The sequence below is a fragment of the Myxocyprinus asiaticus genome, chromosome 31 (genome assembly GCF_019703515.2).
Source record: "Myxocyprinus asiaticus isolate MX2 ecotype Aquarium Trade chromosome 31, UBuf_Myxa_2, whole genome shotgun sequence".
Lineage (NCBI taxonomy): Eukaryota > Metazoa > Chordata > Actinopteri > Cypriniformes > Catostomidae > Myxocyprinus > Myxocyprinus asiaticus.
The window spans coordinates 21,391,262-21,413,784 of NC_059374.1; the positions used below are offsets into that span (position 1 = coordinate 21,391,262).

Consider the following 22,523-nt stretch of genomic DNA (forward strand, 5'->3'; position numbering starts at 1 on the left):
TTCAATTCAATTTCATAAATCATAAAATAACAATAACAAAAAAAAAATTGTTTTAGTTCTAATCATCTGACTACTTTACAGGTACATTGTTTTACCTGTTTGTGATTTTATTTAATTTTTTTACCTTGTCAGATTAAGAGTGTCCTGATGTTCAAGATCAAAAGTTAAAGGATTCAAGTTGAAGAAATCCAAAATAAAGTTCAAGAATTGGTTATAACTGGGGGGCCTGGGTAGCTCAGCAAGTACTGACGCTGACCACCACCCCTGGAGTCACGAGTTCGAATCCAGGGTGTGCTGAGTGACTCCAGCCAGGTCTCCTAAGCAACCAAATTGGCCCAGTTGTTAAGGAGGGTAGAGTCACATGGGGTAACCTCCTTGTGGTCGCGAAAAGGGGATAAAAAAAAGAAAAGAATTGGTTATAACTGAAATATATCTCTGTGTGTTTATCAAGTATTTTTCATAAGCAAATATTAAACTGCTAATAATATTATAAATGCACCTCAATACCATGATACCATAATACCGTGGTAATTTTTGTGACGGTTATCATACCGTGAAAATGTCATACCGTTACACTTCTACTTTGAAGCTCCAAAAATCACATAAAGCAGCATAAAAATAATCCATAAGACTCCAGTGCTTTAATCCATATCTTCAGAAGTGATATGATAGGTGTGGGTGAGAAACAGATCAATATTTAAGTACTTTTTTACTATACATCTCCACTTTCACATTCTTCTTCTTTTGTTTTTGGTGATTCGCATTCTTCGTGCATATTGCCACCTACTGGGCATGGAGGAGAATTTATAGTAAAAAAGGACTTAAATATTGATCTGTTTCTCACCAAAACTTACATTGCTTCTTAAGATTTTGATTTAACCACAGGAGTTGTGTGGATTATTTTATGCTGCCTTTATGTGCTTTTTGGAGCTTTAAAGGTCTGGCCACCATTCACTTGCGTTGTATGAACCAACAGAGCTGAGATATTCTTATTAAAAATCTTTGTTTGTGTTCAGCAGAACAAAGTCATACACATCTGGGATGGCATGAGGATGAGTAAATGATGAGAGAACTTTTCTTTTTGGGTGAACTATCCTTAGAAGAATGTTCTTCATTAATTGCACTTGGGGACATTCTTTCAAACTTCCTATAATTTAACCAAAGTACTTTCTTCATTTTGAAGAATCTAGCCTCTGGCCTTAAAAAAATATAATGCTTTCCAAATGTGAGGCAAAAAAAAAAAAATAAATAAAGAGAGAAAAAAGAATGCAGGACTTTTTTTTCTTTCATTTTTTCTTTTCTTTTCTTTGTGGAAGAGCATCTACAGAAATACCAAGTTAATCACAGGCTTTTTTCAATGTTGTCAAGGCCTTTTAAGAGCTCAAAAAAAACAAAAAAAAACAAACAAAAATCGAAAGCTGAGAGACAGAGTGGCAAGCAAACCTTTGGTTGAAAAGCTCCCTGGAGAGAGCTGAATGGTCCAGCAGGTGGAACCATAGGAGGTATTCCAGTCATTACTGATGGATAGGACAGGACCAACTGTAGTGAAACAGCACAAAAATGTCATTAATGTCAGGAGAAAAGAATGTTCGTGCTGATTCAGGACACAAAGCTATACAGAAGCATTTCCGGTTCTGGCATTTAAAAAAACTTCCTCAAACTAATTTTACCTCAAATTTTCATGAGAAGTGATCAAACTATTCACCAACATTTGAGGTAGCACTATCCAAAAATTTATTCTTTTTTTTATTCATCATAATTAATTATGAATTATTTTATGTTATTTATATATTTAACAAAAATTATTATAGTTATTTAAAATTAACAAGTAATTATCAAAAAAAAAACATTATTAATGCTGAATTGTCAACTTTTGATTCCAAACACATGGTTCCCACAAATGTGTTAAAATTTTGTTTTCCAGGCCTTGAAAAGTCATCAGTATTTCATTTAATCTTAAAAATCACAGAAAAGCCATGAAAATTTCAATACTAAAAATACAAATATTATAGTTAATCTTTACCAAACATTTAATAAGCTATATTTTACTCTTGTGTTGAGCTTTTGTAGATTAAAACTGGCTTGCAAGGCATAATGATGTCCAATTAATGAGCAAATTGTTCTTAATTTAAGGTCGCTTCTTTTCAATGAATCTAGTACACAAATCAAACTAGCTCACAACAAATCTGTCTGAATGATTTATTAGCAATCTAAATGCAAATATATATATTTTTAAATCACCAGTATCACAAACAACTGGAATAGTCACTGAAAAGAAATGAAAAAATAATTAGTCAAAGTGTGGGAACCCTGTGACCATTTCACTCAAATCAAAGGCTATTATGTGCACAGGAAATACTCCTGATGTAACTTACACTGTGTTTTTGAAAGGTGTCCACTTTAGCTGGGTATTTGTCAAACTGCAATGGAAAAAAGTATTATTATTATATTTGCAGTTAGTAATTCTGTACATTGCAAATGGTAGTTTCAGTCAAACAACTGATTAAAAACATACTGCATTAACATGTATCCTCACTTGTCTGGCAGGGGTACACACCAGAGGTGCTGCTGGGTTGGGCATGATGGAATGAGGGAAGGGTGTGAAGGTATGCTGATGAGTGTGTTGGTGTGTGTGCTGGTGCTGGTGGAACTCAGTGCGCAGGTAGGCTGGAGGGGCCAGTGCGCCTCCTCGATCGACCGTCTGGGAGGCCAGGAACCGAGAATTTAACTCTTGTCGCAGCAGGTCGTGCTCTAGAGAAGACACACCAGAAATCACATGACAACGGCATAGTTAGTATGAGCTATGTGAATAAGACACAGTCATAACATAATGAGTGCAAATGTAAGGGATGATAAGAGGTGCTACTATACCTTTGTAGGGACCCGTAGATGGCGCGCCAGACACAGGCAGTGCACTTCCTGTTAAGAGTGGTGGAGGTGGAGGCATGGCTCTTGTCGGGGAAAACATGTTAAGACGTTTGGCGCAGACGATGGTTAAAAATGCACCGCTCTTCTTCAGCTTGTGCTTTTTGTAAGTTCTTGTAAGCAGCTTTGAAAGGTGAAAGACTATTTCTTTAGGCAAGATGGTTTGGTTCTAAATATCTCCTCCTCGTGGCATCCTGCCCATCATCTTCTGATGTCGCATTTGTGGGATTAGCAACATTAGCTAGATCTGCAGGACAATATAAAATTGAGCAAACACAATTGAGCAAACACAAAGGATACTAAGGAAATGAAGACACACAATAATTTGAAACTCCACCATACTGAATAGTGATCAGCTTTACTTTGAGTACATTTCCATAGAGTTTGCATTTGCTGTAGAATATGTGAGTGGTGCTTGCCCATGCAAAACTCAATGCCATGAGTGCTCTGGGTGGTTACCAGGGCATTGCTTTGCAGTTGCTAGGTTGTTCTGTGTGGTTGCTTACTATTTCAAAAGAGCCCACTCCCAAGTCTTTATGATATTCTGGTACCTTGATATAACTCGGGTCCCTCCTTCAATGTATAGCTATTGGAATTATATATATATATATATATATATATATATATATATTATTTTTAGCAATTTTAGGCAAACATTGTGAGTTAGATTGCTTAGAAAAGTATTAGCACTCTCCTCAACAAGCCACATGATTTGTTGTGGGACGAGTTATGCACTGAAGTTTAATACTTAAAGGGGTCATGACACGCCTTTTTTTTATTATTTTAAAATGTTCCTTAAGATTCACTTAATATTAGGATTTGCACAAAAAAACGGTAATATATTTGTAAAACATCATTTTTCACCCTCATTCAGACCCTCTGTCAGGAAAGCTCGGATTTGGTGCTGCTTCTCCTTTAAGACCTGACAGTACACGCCCACTGTTATGATTGGCTCTCTGCTCTTGATTGACCTGCTCTGCTCATGGCTACTGGGTGGGCTACGGAAGTGATTAAAGGTAAAGTAGGAATTGATGTGTTGTTGTGGAGGCGGTCATATGCAAATATCTATCACAGTGTGACATCACAATGTGTAGGAAATAGAGAATGAGTTGTTTTGGCAGCTTGATTTCAACAAATGCTCTTTTTGCAGTGAGGAGGAAGTTTTGAGTTCTGAAACTTATACAAGTTTTTGTAGTAAAATTAGCTCTTATACACCAATCAGCCACAACATTAAAAACACCTGCCTAATATTGTGTAGCTCCCCCTCGTGCTGCCAAAACAGTTCCAACCCGCATCTCAGAATAGCATTCCGAGATGATATTCTTCTCACCACAATTGTACAGAGCAGTTATCCGAGTTACCATAGACTGTGTCAGTTCAAACCAGTCTAGCCATTCTCTGTAGACCTCTCTCATCAACAAGGCATTACCAGAGCTGCCGCTCACTGATGTTTTTTGTTTTTTACACTATTCTGAGTAAATTCTAGAGACTGTTGTGTGTTAAAATCCCAGGAGATCAGCAGTTACAGAAATACCCAAACCATCCTGTCTGGCACCAACAATCATCCATGCGATTATCTAATCAGCCAATAGTGTGGCAGCAGTGCAGTGTATAAAATCATGCAGATACGGGTCAGGAGCTTCAGTTAATATTCACATCAACCATCAGCATGGGGGGGGGGGGGGGGGATGTGATCTCAGTAATTTGGGCCATGGCATGATTGTTGGTGCCAGATGGGCTGGTTTGAGTATTTCTGTAACTGCTGATCTCCTGGGATTTTCACACACAACAGTCTCTAGAATTTACTCTGAATGGTGCCAGAAAACAAAAACATCCAGTAAGCAGCAGTTCTGTGGACGGAATTGTCTTGTTGATGAGAGAGGTCAGTAGAGAATGGCCAGACTGGTTCGAACTGACAAATCCTATGGTAACTCAGATAACCGCTCTGTTCAATCGTGTTGAGAAGAACAGCATCTCAGAATGCTATTATGAGATGTGGGTTGGCGCTGTTTTGGTGGCACGAGGGGGACCTACACAATAGTAGGCAGGTGGTTTTAATTTTGTGGCTGATGTCCAAAGGTCAAGGAAAAGTTGATTCATCTTGTGATGACCCCTTTATGTTTAGGGGTTTGTTCAAATCCTTTACCCTAAGTATGAGCAATTTTAATAGCCTTAGCAAGCACCACTTAATAGCCTTAGCAAGCACCATCAAACTGGCTTATTGGGAAAATATTTAATGTAGGACTGTACCATTTGTAATCCTTTCATTTTATTTAAATAAAAGATATTTAGTATAATGCAGTAAGTTGTTAAACAGGGCACACCATGTTGCAGTGATGGAGTCAAGGCAAAGACGACAAAATGTGGGAGAAAGAGCTCGTAAAGCATAGCTAACAAAATAAGAAACCATAACATCTCTCTTTTTACAGCATCACCCTTTTCATGCGCTTTAAGCCACTGACATACTGCAGGATTTAATGGGTGATGTTGGTTTCACTGTGACATTTACTGATAGTGAATGCAAATGAGATGAAGGGCTGAATCCCTTGAGGGATTCGCCCATCTATACAACCTGCAATTACCTCCTTTTGAACAGCACTCATGCACATCAAGCAAAGCAGTAAATCTCTTTTGTGTAGAGCTGTCAATTTGGGCCTTTTCTCCAGTGCCTGCTGTATCTATAGTGAAAGGTCTTTTGAGAGCACCATAATGGATTGTTAGCTTCTCTGAGAGTAGACCTCCTTTCGCGAACACCAGGGGTCCATGGAGGAAGGAGCAACTTATTCGTCCGAGCTGATCTCCAAATCACCCGTGATGAGCTGTTTGTATTGAATTGGGTTACACAGACGCAAGGGTCATTAAATCATTTGGAACAGCAAATATCTTTGGAGGAAAGCAGGAGTGAGTATAATGTAAGCATTTCCCCCCGTTAACTTTATTTGAACTGTTTGACGTTGAAAATATAACACTGCTGACCCAGTGCTTGTTGAGGCACATTGCGTCCAAACTGCAATATTTTATTAAAATACAGACAGACCAGCATATCAGTTATTAATGAGAAGAACATGAAATGCTGTATGGATTCATAAGTCTCCAGAGAGGAGAACAGACAGTCCCCATTTAGACCATAATAATTGTCCCCATCTAGACCACATGGCACAGCTCAATAGCTGGACCAGCTACAGACTAATCATGTAAAGCTAAATAATAAGCCCAGAAAGTCCATAATAGGCCCTTGGATCATAATGGTGCTGGTTTAAACCTACTTTGCATACCATTTAATCAAAGAACAGCATGTACTGATGCACACTTCCAAAAACTAAAACAATAATAACAAGATAGGTAAAATTTGTCAAGACAAACTTTGATGTTGTCTGGCCTGAAACTTTTTTTTTAAAAGTTTTAAAAGCTTGAGGTTTAAAATGTAGCAGAACTTGCAGCAAGACATACAGCCTGATAGATGGATGGATGGATGGACAGAGTTGAAGTCAGATGTTTACATACACTTTAGCCAAATACATTTGAACTCCTGACATTTAATCATAGAAAACATGTCTTAGGTCAGTTAGGATCACTATTTTAAGAATGTGAAATGTCAGGATAATAGTAGAGACAATGATTTATTTCAGCTTTTATTTCTTTCATCTGATTCCCAGTGGGTCAGAAGTTTACATACACTTTGTTTGTATTTGGTATCATTGCCTTTAAATAGTTTAACTTGGGTCAAACGTTTTGGGTAGCCTTCCACAAGGCTACCCGAATTTTGGCCCATTCCTCCAGACCAGGGATAGGCAACTTTGAAGGGGGCAAGGGCCAAAATTTTTCTCCATTCTACCCAGGGTCCGGATTACAAATCCGCACTCTAACAATGTTCACCCCTTTACTCAATTTCCTCATTGTGGGTAATCAATGCACAACTAATGCAATGTTCTTTTAAAGATTTTGTTACCTATATTAACATTGTTATTTAACGGGGCCTGGGTAGCTCAGTGGTAAAATACGCTGGCTACCACCCCTGGATTTCGCTAGTTCAAATTCCAGGGCATGCTGAGTGACTCCAGCCAAGTCTCCTAAACAACCAAATTGGCCCGGTTGCTAGGGAGGGTAGAGTCACATGGGGTAACCTCCTCGTGGTTGCTATAATGTGGTTCGTTCTCGGTGGGGCGCGTGGTGAGTTGAGCGCAGATGCCGCGGTGGATGCCGTGAAGCCTCCACACGCGCTGTGTCTCCATGGCAACACGCTCAACAAGCCACGTGATAAGATGTGCGGGTTGATGGTCTCAGATGCGGAGGCAACTGGGATTCATCCTCCAACACCCGGATTGAGGCAAATCACTACGCGACCACGAGGACTTAAAAAATGCGCACTGGGAATTGGGCATTCCAGATTGGGTGAAAAAAAAACAAACAAACAAACAAAAAAAACATTGTTATTTAACAATATTTATAAAAACGAATATAATTATTTTGTAACTTGCGTTTTTACTAAAACATGCCGTTCACATGTACAAATTCATGTTCAACTAACAAGCTATATACATTTTCAAGAAAATTTATCTCATTTGCGTTGTCTAAATTTGCAACAGACAAACACAAATGAACAGACAACATTTTCAACCCCACCTCATAAAACAGCTTATAGGTATTAGTTAAAATCTAAATAGTATCATCAATAACAATACTGGATACAAGAACAAAACATTTCAGTGCATTAATACAAAAACATTTCAGCACCACAACATACACGCATGGACCGAACAGTCCCTTGCATCAGAGAACATTCTCTCTATTCGCAAGACTTTTCAACAGTCAGTCAGGCATCTCAATTGCGCATTTCTTCAAAGTTTCTCCCTCTTATAACAACTTTTTCATTTTTCACAAGCACGAGTGAAAAATGTCTTTGGTGATTCCCGCACTGTCACGGATTTCGTAAAAACTTTTGATGCCTTTTACCCTTTACGTATGTGAAGAGAGCAGCTCTGGTGTACGTATCTCTCATACTGTACGCCTCTTTGATCACTTGATCAATGGTGTATTTGCGAATCAAATTGAAATCTTTACATGACAGATTTCGTATCCAGGCAAACAAAAGACCTGGGTTCCACCTGCGTACATTAACAACAGCGCGCACTATGTTGCTGACAAGCTGAGGTAAAATTTAGCTCAATTTACCTTATAAATGATGAGCAAGTGTAAGATGTTGCATGCTAGAATCCTAGAGTGATCATAAGATCTGCTAAGAACAAACAACCTCTTCTGGTCAATAGTTGTAATAACATCATAAACAGAATGCAATCTTTACATAATCCCTTTTTCAAATAAATAAAATCAATCCTCATTCTTGTCCAATGGGCCGTATTCAATGATACAGAGGGCCGTATACGGCCCATGGGCCGCCAGCTGCCCATCCTTGCTCCAGCCAGAACTGGTGTAACTGAGTCAGGTTTGTAGGCCTCCTTGCTCGCACACTTTTTCAGTTCTGCCCACAAATTTTCTATTGGATTGAGGTCAGGGCTTTGTGATGACCACTCCAACACCTTGACTTTGTTGTCCTTAAGCCATTTTGCCACAACTTTGAGATATGCTTGGGGTCATTGTCCATTTGGAAGACCCATTTGTGACCGAGCTTTAACTTCCTGGCTGATGTCTTGAGATGTTGTTTCAATATATCCACATAATTTTCCTTCCTCATGATACCATCTATTTTGTGAAGTGCACCAGTCCCTCCTGCAGCAAAGCACCCCCACAACATGATGCTGCCACCCCCATGCTTCACGGTTGGGATGGTGTTCTTTCAGTGCTCCAAACATGACGATGGTCATTATGGCCAAACAGTTCAATTTTTGTTTCATCAGACCAGAGGACATTTCTACAAAAAGTAAGATCTTTGTCCCCATGTGCATTTGCAAACTGTAGTCTGGCTTTTTTATGGTGGTTTTGGAGCAGTGGCTTCTTCCTTGCTGAGCAGCCTTTCAGGTTATGTTGATATAGGACATGTTTTACTGTGGATATAAATACTTGTCTCCCTGTTTCCTCCAGCATCTTCACAAGGTCCTTTGCTGTTGTTCTGGGATTGATTTGCACTTTTCGCACCAAACTATGTTCATCTCTAGGAGACAGAATGCGTCTCCTTCCTGAATGTTATGATGGCTGTGTGGTCCCATGGTGTTTATACTTGCATACTATTGTTTGCATAGATGAATGTGGTACCTTCAGGTGTTTGGAAATTGATCCCAAGGATGAACCAGACTTGTGGAGGTCCACAATTTTTTTTTCTGAGGTCTTGGCTGATTTCTTTTGATTTTCCCATGATGTCAAGCAAAGGAGCACTGAGTTTGAAGGGAGGTCTTAAAATATATCCACAGGTACAACTCCAATTGACACCAATTAGCCAAATAGCCTTTCAGAAGCTAATTGGCTAATTGCCTAAAGGCTTGACATCATTTTCTGGAATTTTCCCAGCTGTTTAAAGGCACAGTTAACTTAGTGTATGTAAAATTCTGACCCACTGGATTTGTGATATAGTCAATTAAAAGTGAAACAATCTGTCTGTAAACAATTGCTGGAAAAATTACTCATGTAATGCACAAAGTAGATGTCCTAAACGACTTGCCAAAAATATAGTTTGCTAATATGAAATCTGTGGATTGATTAATAAAAAAAAAAAAAAAAAGAGTTTTACTGACTTCAACCTAAGTGTATGTAAACTTCTGACTTCAACTGTAGATAGATGTGCTTGTTTACATTTTGATTTTTTGAAAGTTGGAGTTTGAATGGTCTTGTTTACTTGTAAATTTCTTGACAGTTAGAGTTTGAAAAGTCTTGTTTACTTGTAAATTTTTTGATCACATAACCACATTGTGGCAGCGGGGGCGTGTTCAAGCATCCCTCCGGAGAGAGAGAAAGCGGTAAGGGCGCTTACACCTGAGCTAAATTATGTCTAACACCTGTCTCTAATTTCAGTGAGCACGGGGAGAGCAGCATAAATAGAGACACACCGCAAATAGAAGAGAGAGAGCCTGGGCACGACAGACCCGAACAAGAAGCAAAGAGTTTTTATTACAAATGATGAGAGTTTATTTTGTGGAACGGTGTGTGATTGTAGGTTAACTTACTGCATAACGCCAAGACTGTGAGACTGTAATTTGTGTTGCAGAGAGAGAAAATAAATCCCTACCTGAACCAGGAAAGCTGCTTCTCGCCTCCTCCTTACACACATAATTTGGAAAACGATGATGTTTGGAAACTGTAAACTACATTTTCAAACTTAAATGGATTAATGTGAACGTGGCCTAATGGATATTTGATCACCCACTATGGGTAAAGATATAGCACAAAGATATAGAAAAGATATAGCTTGCTACATCACAACAATCTCAAGGTCTGTGCCGAGTTTGGTGACTGTCACTTAAAAACCATTTAATAATTTTGGTCTTTGTTTAGGGAAGCCAACATAATAAAAAAAATTTGTCCATAGCAATTTTTCCATGTTCATATTTAAAAACTCTTCCTTCGTTTTGCTTAAACTGATTATTTTCAATTAGTGTCATGCCGCAGTAATGCTTTATTTTGATGCAGGTCAGGAATTAGTCTAAGCCTCTGTTTGGAGCTGTCAGGCCACCAGTAAATTTGTCTTCCTATGTCAGTTGGCAGCTCCCTTCTCCAAGCCATTTTTGTCATTCATCAACCCCATTACTGGCCTAACCCTTCGAGGCATGCAGAAATGAATGGCCTAATCCCTCCATTCTCACAAAGACAAGATTAGCTGGAGGTTAAACACTTGTGTTCTTTAAATTTTGTCCTTGACAAGGTGCCAGGGAAAGCTCTTAATCTTTTGAAGGGGCAGTTTGGGGGGAACTTTGTGTGCTCACAAAAGTAGACATGTGCAGCTCGACCAAGTGCAGGTAAGCCCTCTTAAAAATTCCCCCTAATATTCAAATAAGAGTGTGTTTACTGTGGCGATCCCTCTGTGGTTTGCAGTCACAGATGGCAAGAGATGTCTAATAAATCATCCTGTGGCATCAAGGACTGTGTGTGTTTTTGCTGTGGCATAGTTGGCAAATGACTCAAACAGAGAACAGAGACAGTTGCTCTTGTCTGCTGACAGGTTTCCACTTGGGTTTTAGCTAGCTGTGAATGAAGCCCACTCAGCTAAAGCTGCATCTGTTGGTCTGCACCTCACTGACACTTAGCAACATTTGCCAAATCTCTGATACAGTGAACACAGTGCGGCTACGTTGTGGTGGCCGACACCACGCATTTGGATTTCACCTGTGTAGGAATGTATCGTGGTAATCCATTGAAAAATTATATTCAAACCTTAAAGGTATAGTTCATCCAAAAATTAAATTATGTCGTTATTTACTTCCAAAGAACACAAAAGCAGATGGTAGGCAGAATGTTAGGGACTGACAGCCTAAGTCCCCATTCACTATCATTGTATGGATAAGAATAACGTCAAAATATCTCCTTTAGTGTTCCATGGAAGAAAGAAAGTAAAACAGGTTTGGAACAACATGAGAGTGAGTAAACGATGAAATAATTTACATTTTTTGGGTTAAATAAACTATTAACAATAACTGTAATTCTGTCAGGACAGAAAATATTTAGGATTACTAATAAACCAAAGCTTTAAAAAATAACTAAAAAGGCCCTTACCTCTTAAGACCTGTATATTTCTCAACTGTAATATATCCACATCTTTGAATTGTGCTAGAATCCATTGGAAAAGTGCCTTTCCAGACAGTCTCGGCCAGCTGTAATGTGCCAGGTTGATAAAGTTCGCTCTGGTGCAATCAGCAGGCGTTCAATAGCTTTTGAATAAGACACAGGGGAACAGTATCTCGCTCTGTTCTCAACTTGCCAGTCTGTCTACGGGATCACAGGCTGTGGTGTTGGGTATCACACAGACTAAGCGAACACTTCCTTTATGCCTGACTGCTCGCTCTCGCTCTCGCTCTCTCGCTCTCTCTCTCTCTCTCTCTCTCTCTCTCTCTCTCTCTCTCTCTCTCTCTCTCTCTCCCCCTTCCAACCCTAAGTTAACATTCAGTTTACATCATATCAGAAAGCCAGTTGGCTGGTGTATGCACAGGATTTTCACACTTAGTGTGATTTATTTGCACGAATCAAAACAGTAATATATATCAGATATATGCTTTTGCAGTGAAAGATTTCTAGATATTTTTTATTGTTACAATATTCTAAATGAATGAGAATACAATAAATAAACAACAATCGGCAGTTTATTTATAATCTCTAAAAATATCTCATGCTAAAATCTCAAAAATGTCCATTCCATGGGGGGAATAAAATCACAAATGAGATAATTTTAATATCCCGATTGGACAGCAAAAAGATTACATGTAGAGAAAAAGGAGAATTGTGCTTAAAGAGATAGTTCACCCAAAAATGAAACTTCTCTCATCACTTGCTCACACTCATGCCATCCCAGATGTGTATGACTTTCTTCTGCTGAACACAAACAAAGATTTTTAGAAGAATATCTCAGCTCTGTTGGTCCATACAATGCAAGTGAATGGTAACCAGAACTCTGAAACTCCACAAATCACATAAAGGTACATAAAAGTAATCCATATGACTCCAGAGGTTAAATATATGTCTTCTGAAGTGATGCAATCACTTTGGGTGAGAAACAGATCAATATTTTAATCCTTTTTTACTATTCATCTCCACTTTCACTTTTACTTTCAGAATGTGATAGTGAAAGTGGAGATTTACAGTAAAAAAATAATATTAAATATTGATCTGTTTCTCACCCACACCTATCATATTGCTTCTGAAGACATGGATTAAACCACTGGCGTCGTATGGATTACTTTTATGCTGCATTTATGTGCTTTTTGGAGCTTCAAATTTCTGGTCACCATTCATTTGCATTGTATGGACCAACAGAGCTGAGATATTCTTCTAAAAATCTCCGTGTTCTGCAGAAGAAAGAAGGTCATACACATTTGGGAGAGCATGAGGGTGAGTAAATGATGGGAGAATTTTACTTTTTGGGTGAACTATCCCTTTAAGTTTTCTACTTAGGTTTTTTTTTTTCTAAAAACCTAGTTATCTAACATGTAATATAACTCTCATCTTAATTTTCAGAAGCGATTTCAACAATGTCTCAAACTGTATTCAGATACAAAAGTTTGCAATCTTAAGTCAGATATTTCAAACTGAACTTATCAAATTCTTCTATACTCTTACTGTATGTCAACAACAGTGTAGGGTAAGTTACCCCAAAAATTTATTAATTACAAATTACTAATGATTTCTCAAAAATTGTAATAAGGTTACTGACTTTTCTGATTACGTCATCAAAAAAGTAATCACATTACTAATTACTTTTAAGTGACTTTATAAAAGTAATACTTTTCACTAAAAAGTATGTTTTTCCACTCAACAAATTCAAAATAATGTCTATATTTCCTCCTTGTTTATTGTCGCATGCACGTCATACATGCAGCACCACGCTTTACTCCCTTACAATGCATCATTATAGGATGCAAGCTTTTCAGCTGTTACATATATGCAAATAGACATACACATGAACATAAAACGTTTTGTATCCTACATAATATATTGTTTTAGAAATATGTGTAGCCCAATTAATGTACTTAAAAGTAATTAACTTCCTTGAAATTCAGTAACTGTAATCAGATTACAAAAATTTTAATGTAATGTATTACACTACTTTTGTTCTAAAAGTAACCAGATTACAGTTTACCAGATTACTAATTACTTTGTAATCAAATTACACTTAAAACTGGTCAACAATTGTCTCATTTGTGTTTTTTTCTACAATGGCATGAGAAACGTTTTAAAACTTTAAATCCAAAAGTCTTTTATAAATGTGCAATTCCCCCTTCAAAACCTAATTTCATCAGCCACATACAGCATACGACAAAGAATAAAGCCTTATGTATGCAACTCATCTCGTTTTATATGGTAATACCCTTACAATGGATGATGTGAAAGAGCAGTTCAGGACACAAGCTAAAGATGTATAAATTGCTGTGAGTAAAATGACCATGATCTCCCACAGTCAGTACAATGGGTGGCATTGCTCGCCGTTGAGCCGTTTCATTATTCAGTGGTCAGGTTTCGCTCAGTCTGGGATTAGTGATGGGGATGTAGGCTAGCCATACACACAATGTACGCTGATGCCTACGGGATGTGTTGTACCTCCCACTTCCGAGAAAACCGAGCCCTCGGCACGCCAGTAAAACAATCAGTAGCATGGAGGAGGCTAGAGACTCAGATCCTTAACTATAATAGATCTCTCGTAAACTGACTTCAGTAATGATTAAGGAGCCTGGGCTCAGTTGAGCTTATGCTAAAGACTTAAAGGGATAGTTCATGCATCTACATGTTGTTTCAAACCCATAAGACTTCATTTCTTCCATTGAACACAAAAGGAGATGTTAGTTTCAGTCACCATTTACTTTCATCTCATCATTTTTTCCAATAAATGAATGTGAATGGTGACTGAGGCTGTCATTCCACCTAACATCTTCTTTTGTGTTCCATGGAAGAAAGAGGCTCATTAAGGCTTTCAACAACTTGAGGGTGACTAAATGATGACAGACTTTTCATTTTTGTGTGAAATATTCCTTTAACACAGAAATGTGAGCTCTAAAGTTGGATAGTCAAAGTGTTTTTTTGAGTTGTGCTGAAAGCTCCAAACAGGCAGCTGTCTTGCTTCTCTCTCAACAACGCTGATCCCGGCTATACACTATCCCCTGACGCTTGGGCCAGGCCCGGCTCTGATTACCACGGGAACAATGTGAACCCTGTTCTGTCTCACAGACTCCGTTGTACTAACATGCATACCCTATGTCTGCACTTGACAGGGGATGAATAGATTATACTATAGCCTTTGAAGGTGGCTACAGTGATACTGACTGTGAAATGCATTCTGAGCCCTGTATAGAATATAATCTTAATGCACAACATTCACAAGTGTAGAAGGAACATGGAAAACCATGCCAATTACCACATCATAGCCAAAACTGCAGGCTAAGCCAAAGCTATTCTGCGAATAGTGAATATTTATTCCAGGCTGAGGCAAGTTACAACTGAGAGTGGTGAGAGTAGCTGTCAGATTTGACAGCCAAGTGTCAGGGAAACAGATGACCTTGCTCTAAATCAGTGGATCTCAACAGGTGGGTCGCAGGTGTGTCTCGATAGGGTTGTGGACAACTGGGAATAAACAATGCTAAACGCAATTTAAAAAAAAAATTTATATATATTTATTTGAAATGTATTAAGTATATTATCCTGTTTAGTTACGATAGCAACATAAATAAACTTATACATTTTTAAAAGGGAAAAGAAGGATTCCCAAATCTTTTGTTGTTGACATCCACTGCTGTGATCCCAATCAACTAAACACATACAATTCTACATCAGTTTAAGTAGTGTGAGTAGTATGTTTATACTGAAAATGTAAACTACAAAGTGTGCTATAAGTACCCGGATGATGTTCTTCTTCAACCATCAAAATGGAGTGTGGAATGTTGGACACTTCATGCACTCAGCATTTGCCGCCTGGCAAACGTAGCGGAAGGGTGTAGTCTGACAAAACAATTGTATATAATGGAGAATGTAGCAACTAGCGAAACTTCAGTGTAGACAGTGTAACTGGTCCTGCTTGACGCACTCAGAGCAGGATTCGAACCAGCATCAGCAAGCATGGGAAGCAGGCATGCTAACAAGGAGGCTAAAGGCTACAGCCTCTAGCGTCAGTCGCTAGTACACCTCTTGAGGCCAGGGGAGTGAGGTTTACACATACCACACAGCTATCACGTACCAGATGGCTCCCGTTACAACAGCACCTTACGAAGTTGAATGCTTTAACATGAACCCACGCTGTGTGAATATGTACATTGTTTGAGATACAAGTGTTGAACTGAGAATGGCTAATGCGCTAAAGCTAGTGGCAACACATTGCATGCGTTTGTCACTTCCATCAGCTGTTAAACAGAGAATGCTTCCATGTAGTAAAAAGTGTTTCAATTGAGAAAGTACTACACTTTGAAAATTCATACACTACATGGCTGAGTGCATAGTGTATGTTGTGTCATTTGGGACACAGCTAATTACTAAAGCAACATCATTTTGTGGTGGTTCTATGACACTTTCAACTCGTTTGCTCATGTGCTCTTTAGGACTTGTACCCCAGTCCTTTGCATCGCAAGTGCATTGCTCTCAGTCTAACTAACCCTAACCGTTTGTTATACCAAAATTGGCGGAGTAAGAACATTTTAAGTGTCCTTTTTCATTACACTCAGAAACAGGCAAATAGTGTGTAAAACACACACAAATATCAATTCCTATTTTGGTTCATTAAGTAAGTTTTCTGTAACGCATTTAAGCAACATTGTCAAAATGGTGCCAGCTTATCCTACTTAAATTCATGTGACATCAAATAAACAAGAATTAGGTCAGAGGTAATCTAAAAGCAATCAGATTAGATTACCTTAAAAATGGAATCCAAGATATTGACTACAATTTCTGTCATGTAATTTATAATCAGTACCACATTACAATTCAGAAGTAATCTACCCAGCACTGTTAACAATGCAAATGTTAAAATGTATCGCTTTCCAAGTCATGCACTATAGTAAAAGTGCTTTGATGTCACAATGCTATCCAATGTGCTAGGAACAGGAATAAAATGGAATAAAAGTAATTGTTGTTTTAGCATCCCTAATGTGTATTTCACCAGGAAACTGCTGTGATATGTACAACGAGCCTGTAAAAATCATTTTGCAAAAATGTTAGTAACATGATTCTATGAGACCAGGTTGCGTCAAACTTTTTATTATCTTACACTTGGTAATATGGATATTGCTAACACAATATTTGGCCTAGTGTTTGTTCCATGTGTTATGTTGGTAAATCACCCTTCTGCTTGTGCATTTACAAAATTGTACATTTTCCTATTCAGCCTGGTCATGTTAATAATTTAGCATATAATTTAGCCTATGCTATAATGTCATTTTGTATGATAAATATTTTTGGTACCGTGTTGGGTCACCACTTCTGAAGCAAGCCAGTGAGAACAAGTGCTATAAATATTAGCATGTCATTATTATTATACAAGCTTATTATACATAAGCACATAACCAACTGAAGAGTCCATTCCATGTGTTCATATTTTTTGTTTACTTTGAATGTCTGCAAATGACATTTGTGCTTTAGTGTGAGGTCTAAAAATGCCCATGTCCATTGGAAGCTAATTACAAATATGATGTGTCATTCATGGAAATGATGTCCAATTAAAATCAAAATTCCGAGAAGCACTTGGCACAATGCTGAAGAACTTAACCGGCCATAAAAGCTGTCTAATCCCCTGTTATTGAGACAAGCATCCTTTAACTCAATTGTATTAAGATGGCTTAAGGTCTAATAGGCTTCCAAAACATTGTTGCACTATCTGCTCACATCCTTTCCATCATTTCAAAAAGTCAACCATGGTACACAATTCAGCAAAGTTACAAGTCTTAAATTATTCTCCTTCAAAAGTGGTGCTGAAACAAAAATCTTTTAGCACTTAAAGGGACAGTTAATTAAAAAAATATAATTTGATAATCATTAACTCACCCTCTTATTGTTCCAAACCCTACATGACTTGCTTTTTTCCATGGAACATAAACAGAGGTTAGGCAGAATGTTAGCCCCAGTTCCTGTTTACTTTCATTGCATCTTTTTTCCCCCCATATAATGAAAATGAATGGTACAGAAGCCCTAAACCGCAAGGTGAAAAAACAATGACTAGGTGAATTTTGTTTTTAGGCGTCTTAGTGCCTTCCTGAGCCTATTTCCTAAAAATGTTTTTCTCAGGCAATTTTTTTTTCTATGAAAAATAAATAAATCTCTGAGAATTTTTTTTAAATGATTTTTCTCTCTTTGAAGATGTTTTATGTCTCTCTGAATTTTTTTTCTCTCAAATTTTTTTTCTGAATTGTTTTTTTTTTTTTTTCCAAAAAAAAAAAAAAAAATTGCTAACTAACAATCAGCATGTGGTACCAACCTCAGCCACCAGGTGCCACTATCAGCAAGCATGAAATCTTATGCTTACAAGGTGACAATGTCTGTGGTACTTTATTTGTTGATTTATAGTTATAGTATAATACAATAACACAAATGTTTTGAAAATCTAAATCAAGAAAAAAAAAAACATATTTGATGGTCTTCTAATACATTAAATACCATAATTAAATGAATATACCTCAGGTTACATATGTTTCATATGGCATTCGTTGTCATGTCTGACAACAGGAGTTATTTCTGATTATTTGATGACCTTCACCATTTTGAATATTGATGCTGCTATTTATATTGTGCTTATTTTTTTTTAAATTGTTGGCCTTTGTAAACATGAGCTGGATTACAGTGTTTTCAGTGTTAAGTGGTGTGTTGACCTCGATTGATTTGACCATGAATGCAATATGAAACATATGTAACCTGAACTTTTATGTATTAGATTTTTTTCTTGATTAAGATTTGCAAAACATCCTTGTTATTGTATTATACTATAACTATAAATGTACAAAGAACAGATAAAGTATCACAGACATTCTGTCACCTTGTAAGCATTAGATTTTATATTGATTGTGGCTAGTGTTAACTAGCTAGAAAAAAATATTTTCTGATCATTTCTTTTTTTTAGGACGGGCTCAGGAAGACACCAAGACACCTAAAAAAAAAAAATCACCTAGTGATTTTTTTACATTTCAGTTCAGGGCTTCCACAGAATGGTGACCGAGCATAACATTCTGCCTAATATATCCTTGTGTGTTCCACGAACGAAAAGAAGTAATAAAGGTCTGAAATATTATGAGGGTGAGTACATAATGACAGATCTGGTGAACTTTTCCCTGTCATCTGCACCCATATTTTGATTATATAGCATTCTGTCAGCAAAATGTGATCTCTATGTAAAGTCTAGATGTTGTTGTAATTCAAACATAAGAATCAGTACCTCCAAGAGCATTGCTTCCTGTATAGAGCAGCAGGCTGACCCAAGGCCATGACCCATCAGTCCACTGAGACTGCAGCTCAGGGCTGGTGGCCAGACCTTGGCCCCTACTGACAAATGTGCTACACAGGAGCTTCCGAAGCACCCGCTCTTACTTAAAGACATAAATTCCATTGACTATTGCTGGTGACTCTATAAAAGTAATCTGGTTAAGTTCTTAAGTGCCTCTAATTTGATTTTAGCACACTTAAGAAGCAAAAACAGCATGACATGAATGGCGGTGAGTGACATAGAGAGAACTGTTCATGGTTGTCATTAATGCCTCGTGATGTAAATGTGCAAATGTGCCAAAAAAAAAAAAAAAATGCAACGACTGCGAGCGTCTTGGTAAATAAATCAGCAAGGTTAAAGTGTTTTTGGGTGGGCACCGGGCGGGCAGGCTGGCTGTGGAGTGACCAGCCCCCCTATCCATTTATGTGGAAGATTACCAGCACGTACTTGGCCCGAACACACCCACCTCCAAAGTTATCAAAAGGCTAATTGGCTCTAAGGGTATTGTGTTTTACATCCTTGTACTCAATCCAAGGGATTTCTCACCATGCCATCTGCTCAGTGCCAAAAGCATGTGCCTTTTATATCTTTTATTTCACTTTATAATCAAATAGCAGAATTTTAGACTGGAGAAAAGCCATGAACTGTACCTGCATGTCCAAAGAAATAAATGGCTATGATATAACAAGCCTTAAAAGCCTTGATGGAAGAATAAGCCACGTCCAGAGAAATGCACTCCAGTGAAATTCACTTTATGGTTACCAGTAAATATAAAAAGGTTTCTAACAAAACAAATGTGCAACATAAAATTCACAAGGAGAGCTCTTACAGAATGTAATAACAGAGGGTTAGGGGGTTTAGCACTATATAAGTCGCCTGATTTATAGCAAATGCATAAGCGCTCTCTATTGTATTGTATTATTATGGAGTCCAAAAAGATATAAAACTGCCACTCTCTGAGGACTGCTCAAACGAGACTAGCTCCTTGTACTAAGCACTGGTGGTAATGACACTTTCACTGGATGACAATGTGTTATCTACCAAACCTGTACAAAGCTGATAGGTATAATATTTGCTTATGGAATTCTCATCCAGGAAAGCAATAAACACATATGATGCATACTCATTAACGGATATGTCACGAAATGTGAACATTAATGGATTTTGACATAATTTGAGAGAGTTTTTGCACTGCATCTAAACTGTGCAGTGTTACAACCATGAAAAGGTGTACATACCTTCATTTGGAGGAGGGAATGTTTCTGTCTGTCACAATAACCTGCAATATCAATAAGTTTCAGTAAAAAATATTAATTAACACGCATAGATTTTTTTTTAATAATACTATTATTAGCCACAAGAGTGCACTGTTTTGCCCCTTGAAAACATGACAAGAGGCTGAAACAATCATTTTCCATTCACACCAGGGAACACAAATCTAACATCAAACTGGAGCACAATGGAAATATATTTTAATGCGAGTTACATTTTTTACATACACAACTACTTTCTACAGATACTAATTAAAGAATTATGAAAGTGTTAGTTATTTTCTGTTTAAGAAGCTTCTCTGACACAGTAAGAATAGCCAAACCAATTGAAAGTGTTATGAATGTATATACTATTAATCAACAAAATCCCAAATTAGTAGATTTGAATATTTAGTTATACTTTTGAGGTGTACTTACCCAAAATAGTTACAAATATATACGCAGAAAAGGAGGTTGACAAACTCTCTGGTCCTTCTCTGTGTAATCCAGAAACCGACCAAATACAACCAAAAAGGTCCTTTCAACTATCTGAAGCTTCTCACACTTTAATCACTCCAGTATTAGTACATAAGAGTGTTGTCTTAAAATTGCTTTGCTACATGGACAAAGACCCTCAAAGAAAAACTGCAGGGTCCCTCTAAAATCAAGGAGCTTTGATGAAGTTGTTATTGTCTGTTTCACATGGGTGATGTGCATATGATGTTGAACATGTCCATCCTTCACCAATCCTTCTTCAAGAAAAGGAATTTATATCCAGTAATATCCTTCAAGCAAGTAAATGAGAGCTCCTTCACCACCAAAACAGATTGAGCGCAAATTCACCCATTTGAAATCACAAAGCAGGTATGTGTAGATTCACAGATTATGTCATGCCTTCCTTAAAGCAGGAGATCCTTTCCAGAGCCTGTGTGCCTGTTCTCTACACTCCTCTCAAGAACGCTCCCTCGAACTGTGTGTTTCTCCGTTCCCTCCTTCAGTGGACCCTCCCACTGCCTTCACACCTCCCTCCTCATCTCCCTACGGCCCTGAGAGAACCCAGACTGAGCACCCCAGTGTCACGACAATTACTACACTCCTCTCTCCTCAACACATACATATAGGCAGTCTAGTGATTATGGCCATCCCCTTAATTACAAGCAGAGAATAACCAGAGGGGACAGGGGACGAGTCCCGCATGCTGATGTGATGTTTCCACCTCACACTGTAATGAGACTTCACTTTCACTGGGTGACAGCGTCAGTTCCAATTAATGCTGCGTTGTTGGTATGCCACCCTGGTTCTTTGTAAGGTGAGAAAAGGACAATATGGTTTAATGTGGTGATTGCATTTGGGCCTGTCACAGCTTATTATAGATGCTTCACAAAATGTTAAAGGGATAGTTCACTCAAAAATTTAAATTCTGTCATCAATTATTCTACCTCATGTTGTTTCAAATGACTTTCTTCCATGGAACGTCAAAGAATAAGTATAGCAGAATGTCCGAGCTGCTCATACAATGAAATGGGATGGGGACCAGTGAGTGTCAAGCCAATGTGATCACACAGGAAATCAACGTGTTGTTTCCGAAAGTTCATGCACCCTGAAATGAACCCCATTCAGTTGAATTACTGAAAAGCACCAACCCACATCAGACATTTTTGCACCAATTCAAGTGTAAATACATTTCCCTCTTGAGCTACTAAAAGCGTGTTGTATGAGCAGCCTCAAAGTCATGGGTACTAGTCCCATGGGAACCAGGGATTAATTGCAATCATATAAACAATAGTAAGTGCAGATTCAAGGTTGCATTTTTGCTCTAAAATTACATTTTACTCCATTGATGGTTAAGTTTAGGGTTTGGGTAAGAGGGTAGACTTAATCAAATATGCATTCCTGTTTACTGCACTGAAAAAAAAATGACTAGTAAGGTTTACTTAATTTTTACTTTGCAAGTTTTGCACACAGTTTTTCCCCAAGTACATATTAATGGTATAAAATTAAGTAAAATCTACTTAACTTCATGACATAATACTGATTAAAGTGAGTACATTTAACTTAAACATTTCAGTCAATACATTTGAGTAACTTTTACTTGCAAACCTGATGTACATGGTACTTAAATTTAGAAAAATTACCTTTTATTGGAACATTTCACATTTTGAACATTCCTTATAAACACGTTCAATCATGTATCACATGACATATGGAAGCCTTCCACAGGAAGCTTAATTCTTGCTACATAGTCTATTAGACATCACCTTGCATTACTGGTAATAGAAACAAGATACAGAGCTGTGTACACA

At 37.8% G+C, this 22,523-nt stretch overlaps 1 protein-coding gene across 6 annotated transcripts in view; it reads right to left on the reverse strand.

Moving 5' to 3' along the window:
• LOC127422652 (autism susceptibility gene 2 protein-like) overlaps positions 1-22,523 on the reverse strand; it is a 46,906-nt gene that overhangs the window by 12,058 nt on the left and 12,325 nt on the right. Inside the window, exons 1-6 of one of the 6 annotated variants that reach the window (XM_051666414.1) lie at positions 20,659-21,170; positions 20,209-20,249; positions 2,872-3,172; positions 2,558-2,751; positions 2,376-2,420; positions 1,444-1,539 (exon numbers count right to left, since the gene is read on the reverse strand). In XM_051666414.1, coding sequence (XP_051522374.1) covers positions 1,444-1,539; positions 2,376-2,420; positions 2,558-2,751; positions 2,872-2,968 — 432 coding nt within the window. In that variant the 5' untranslated portion in view covers positions 2,969-3,172; positions 20,209-20,249; positions 20,659-21,170. Of the gene's footprint in view, positions 1-1,443; positions 1,540-2,375; positions 2,421-2,515; positions 2,752-2,871; positions 3,173-5,507; positions 8,174-11,583; positions 11,809-20,208; positions 20,250-20,658; positions 21,171-22,523 lie in introns of those variants that run through there. The other 5 variants (XM_051666413.1, XM_051666409.1, XM_051666410.1 and 2 more) reach the window with 5 other exon arrangements.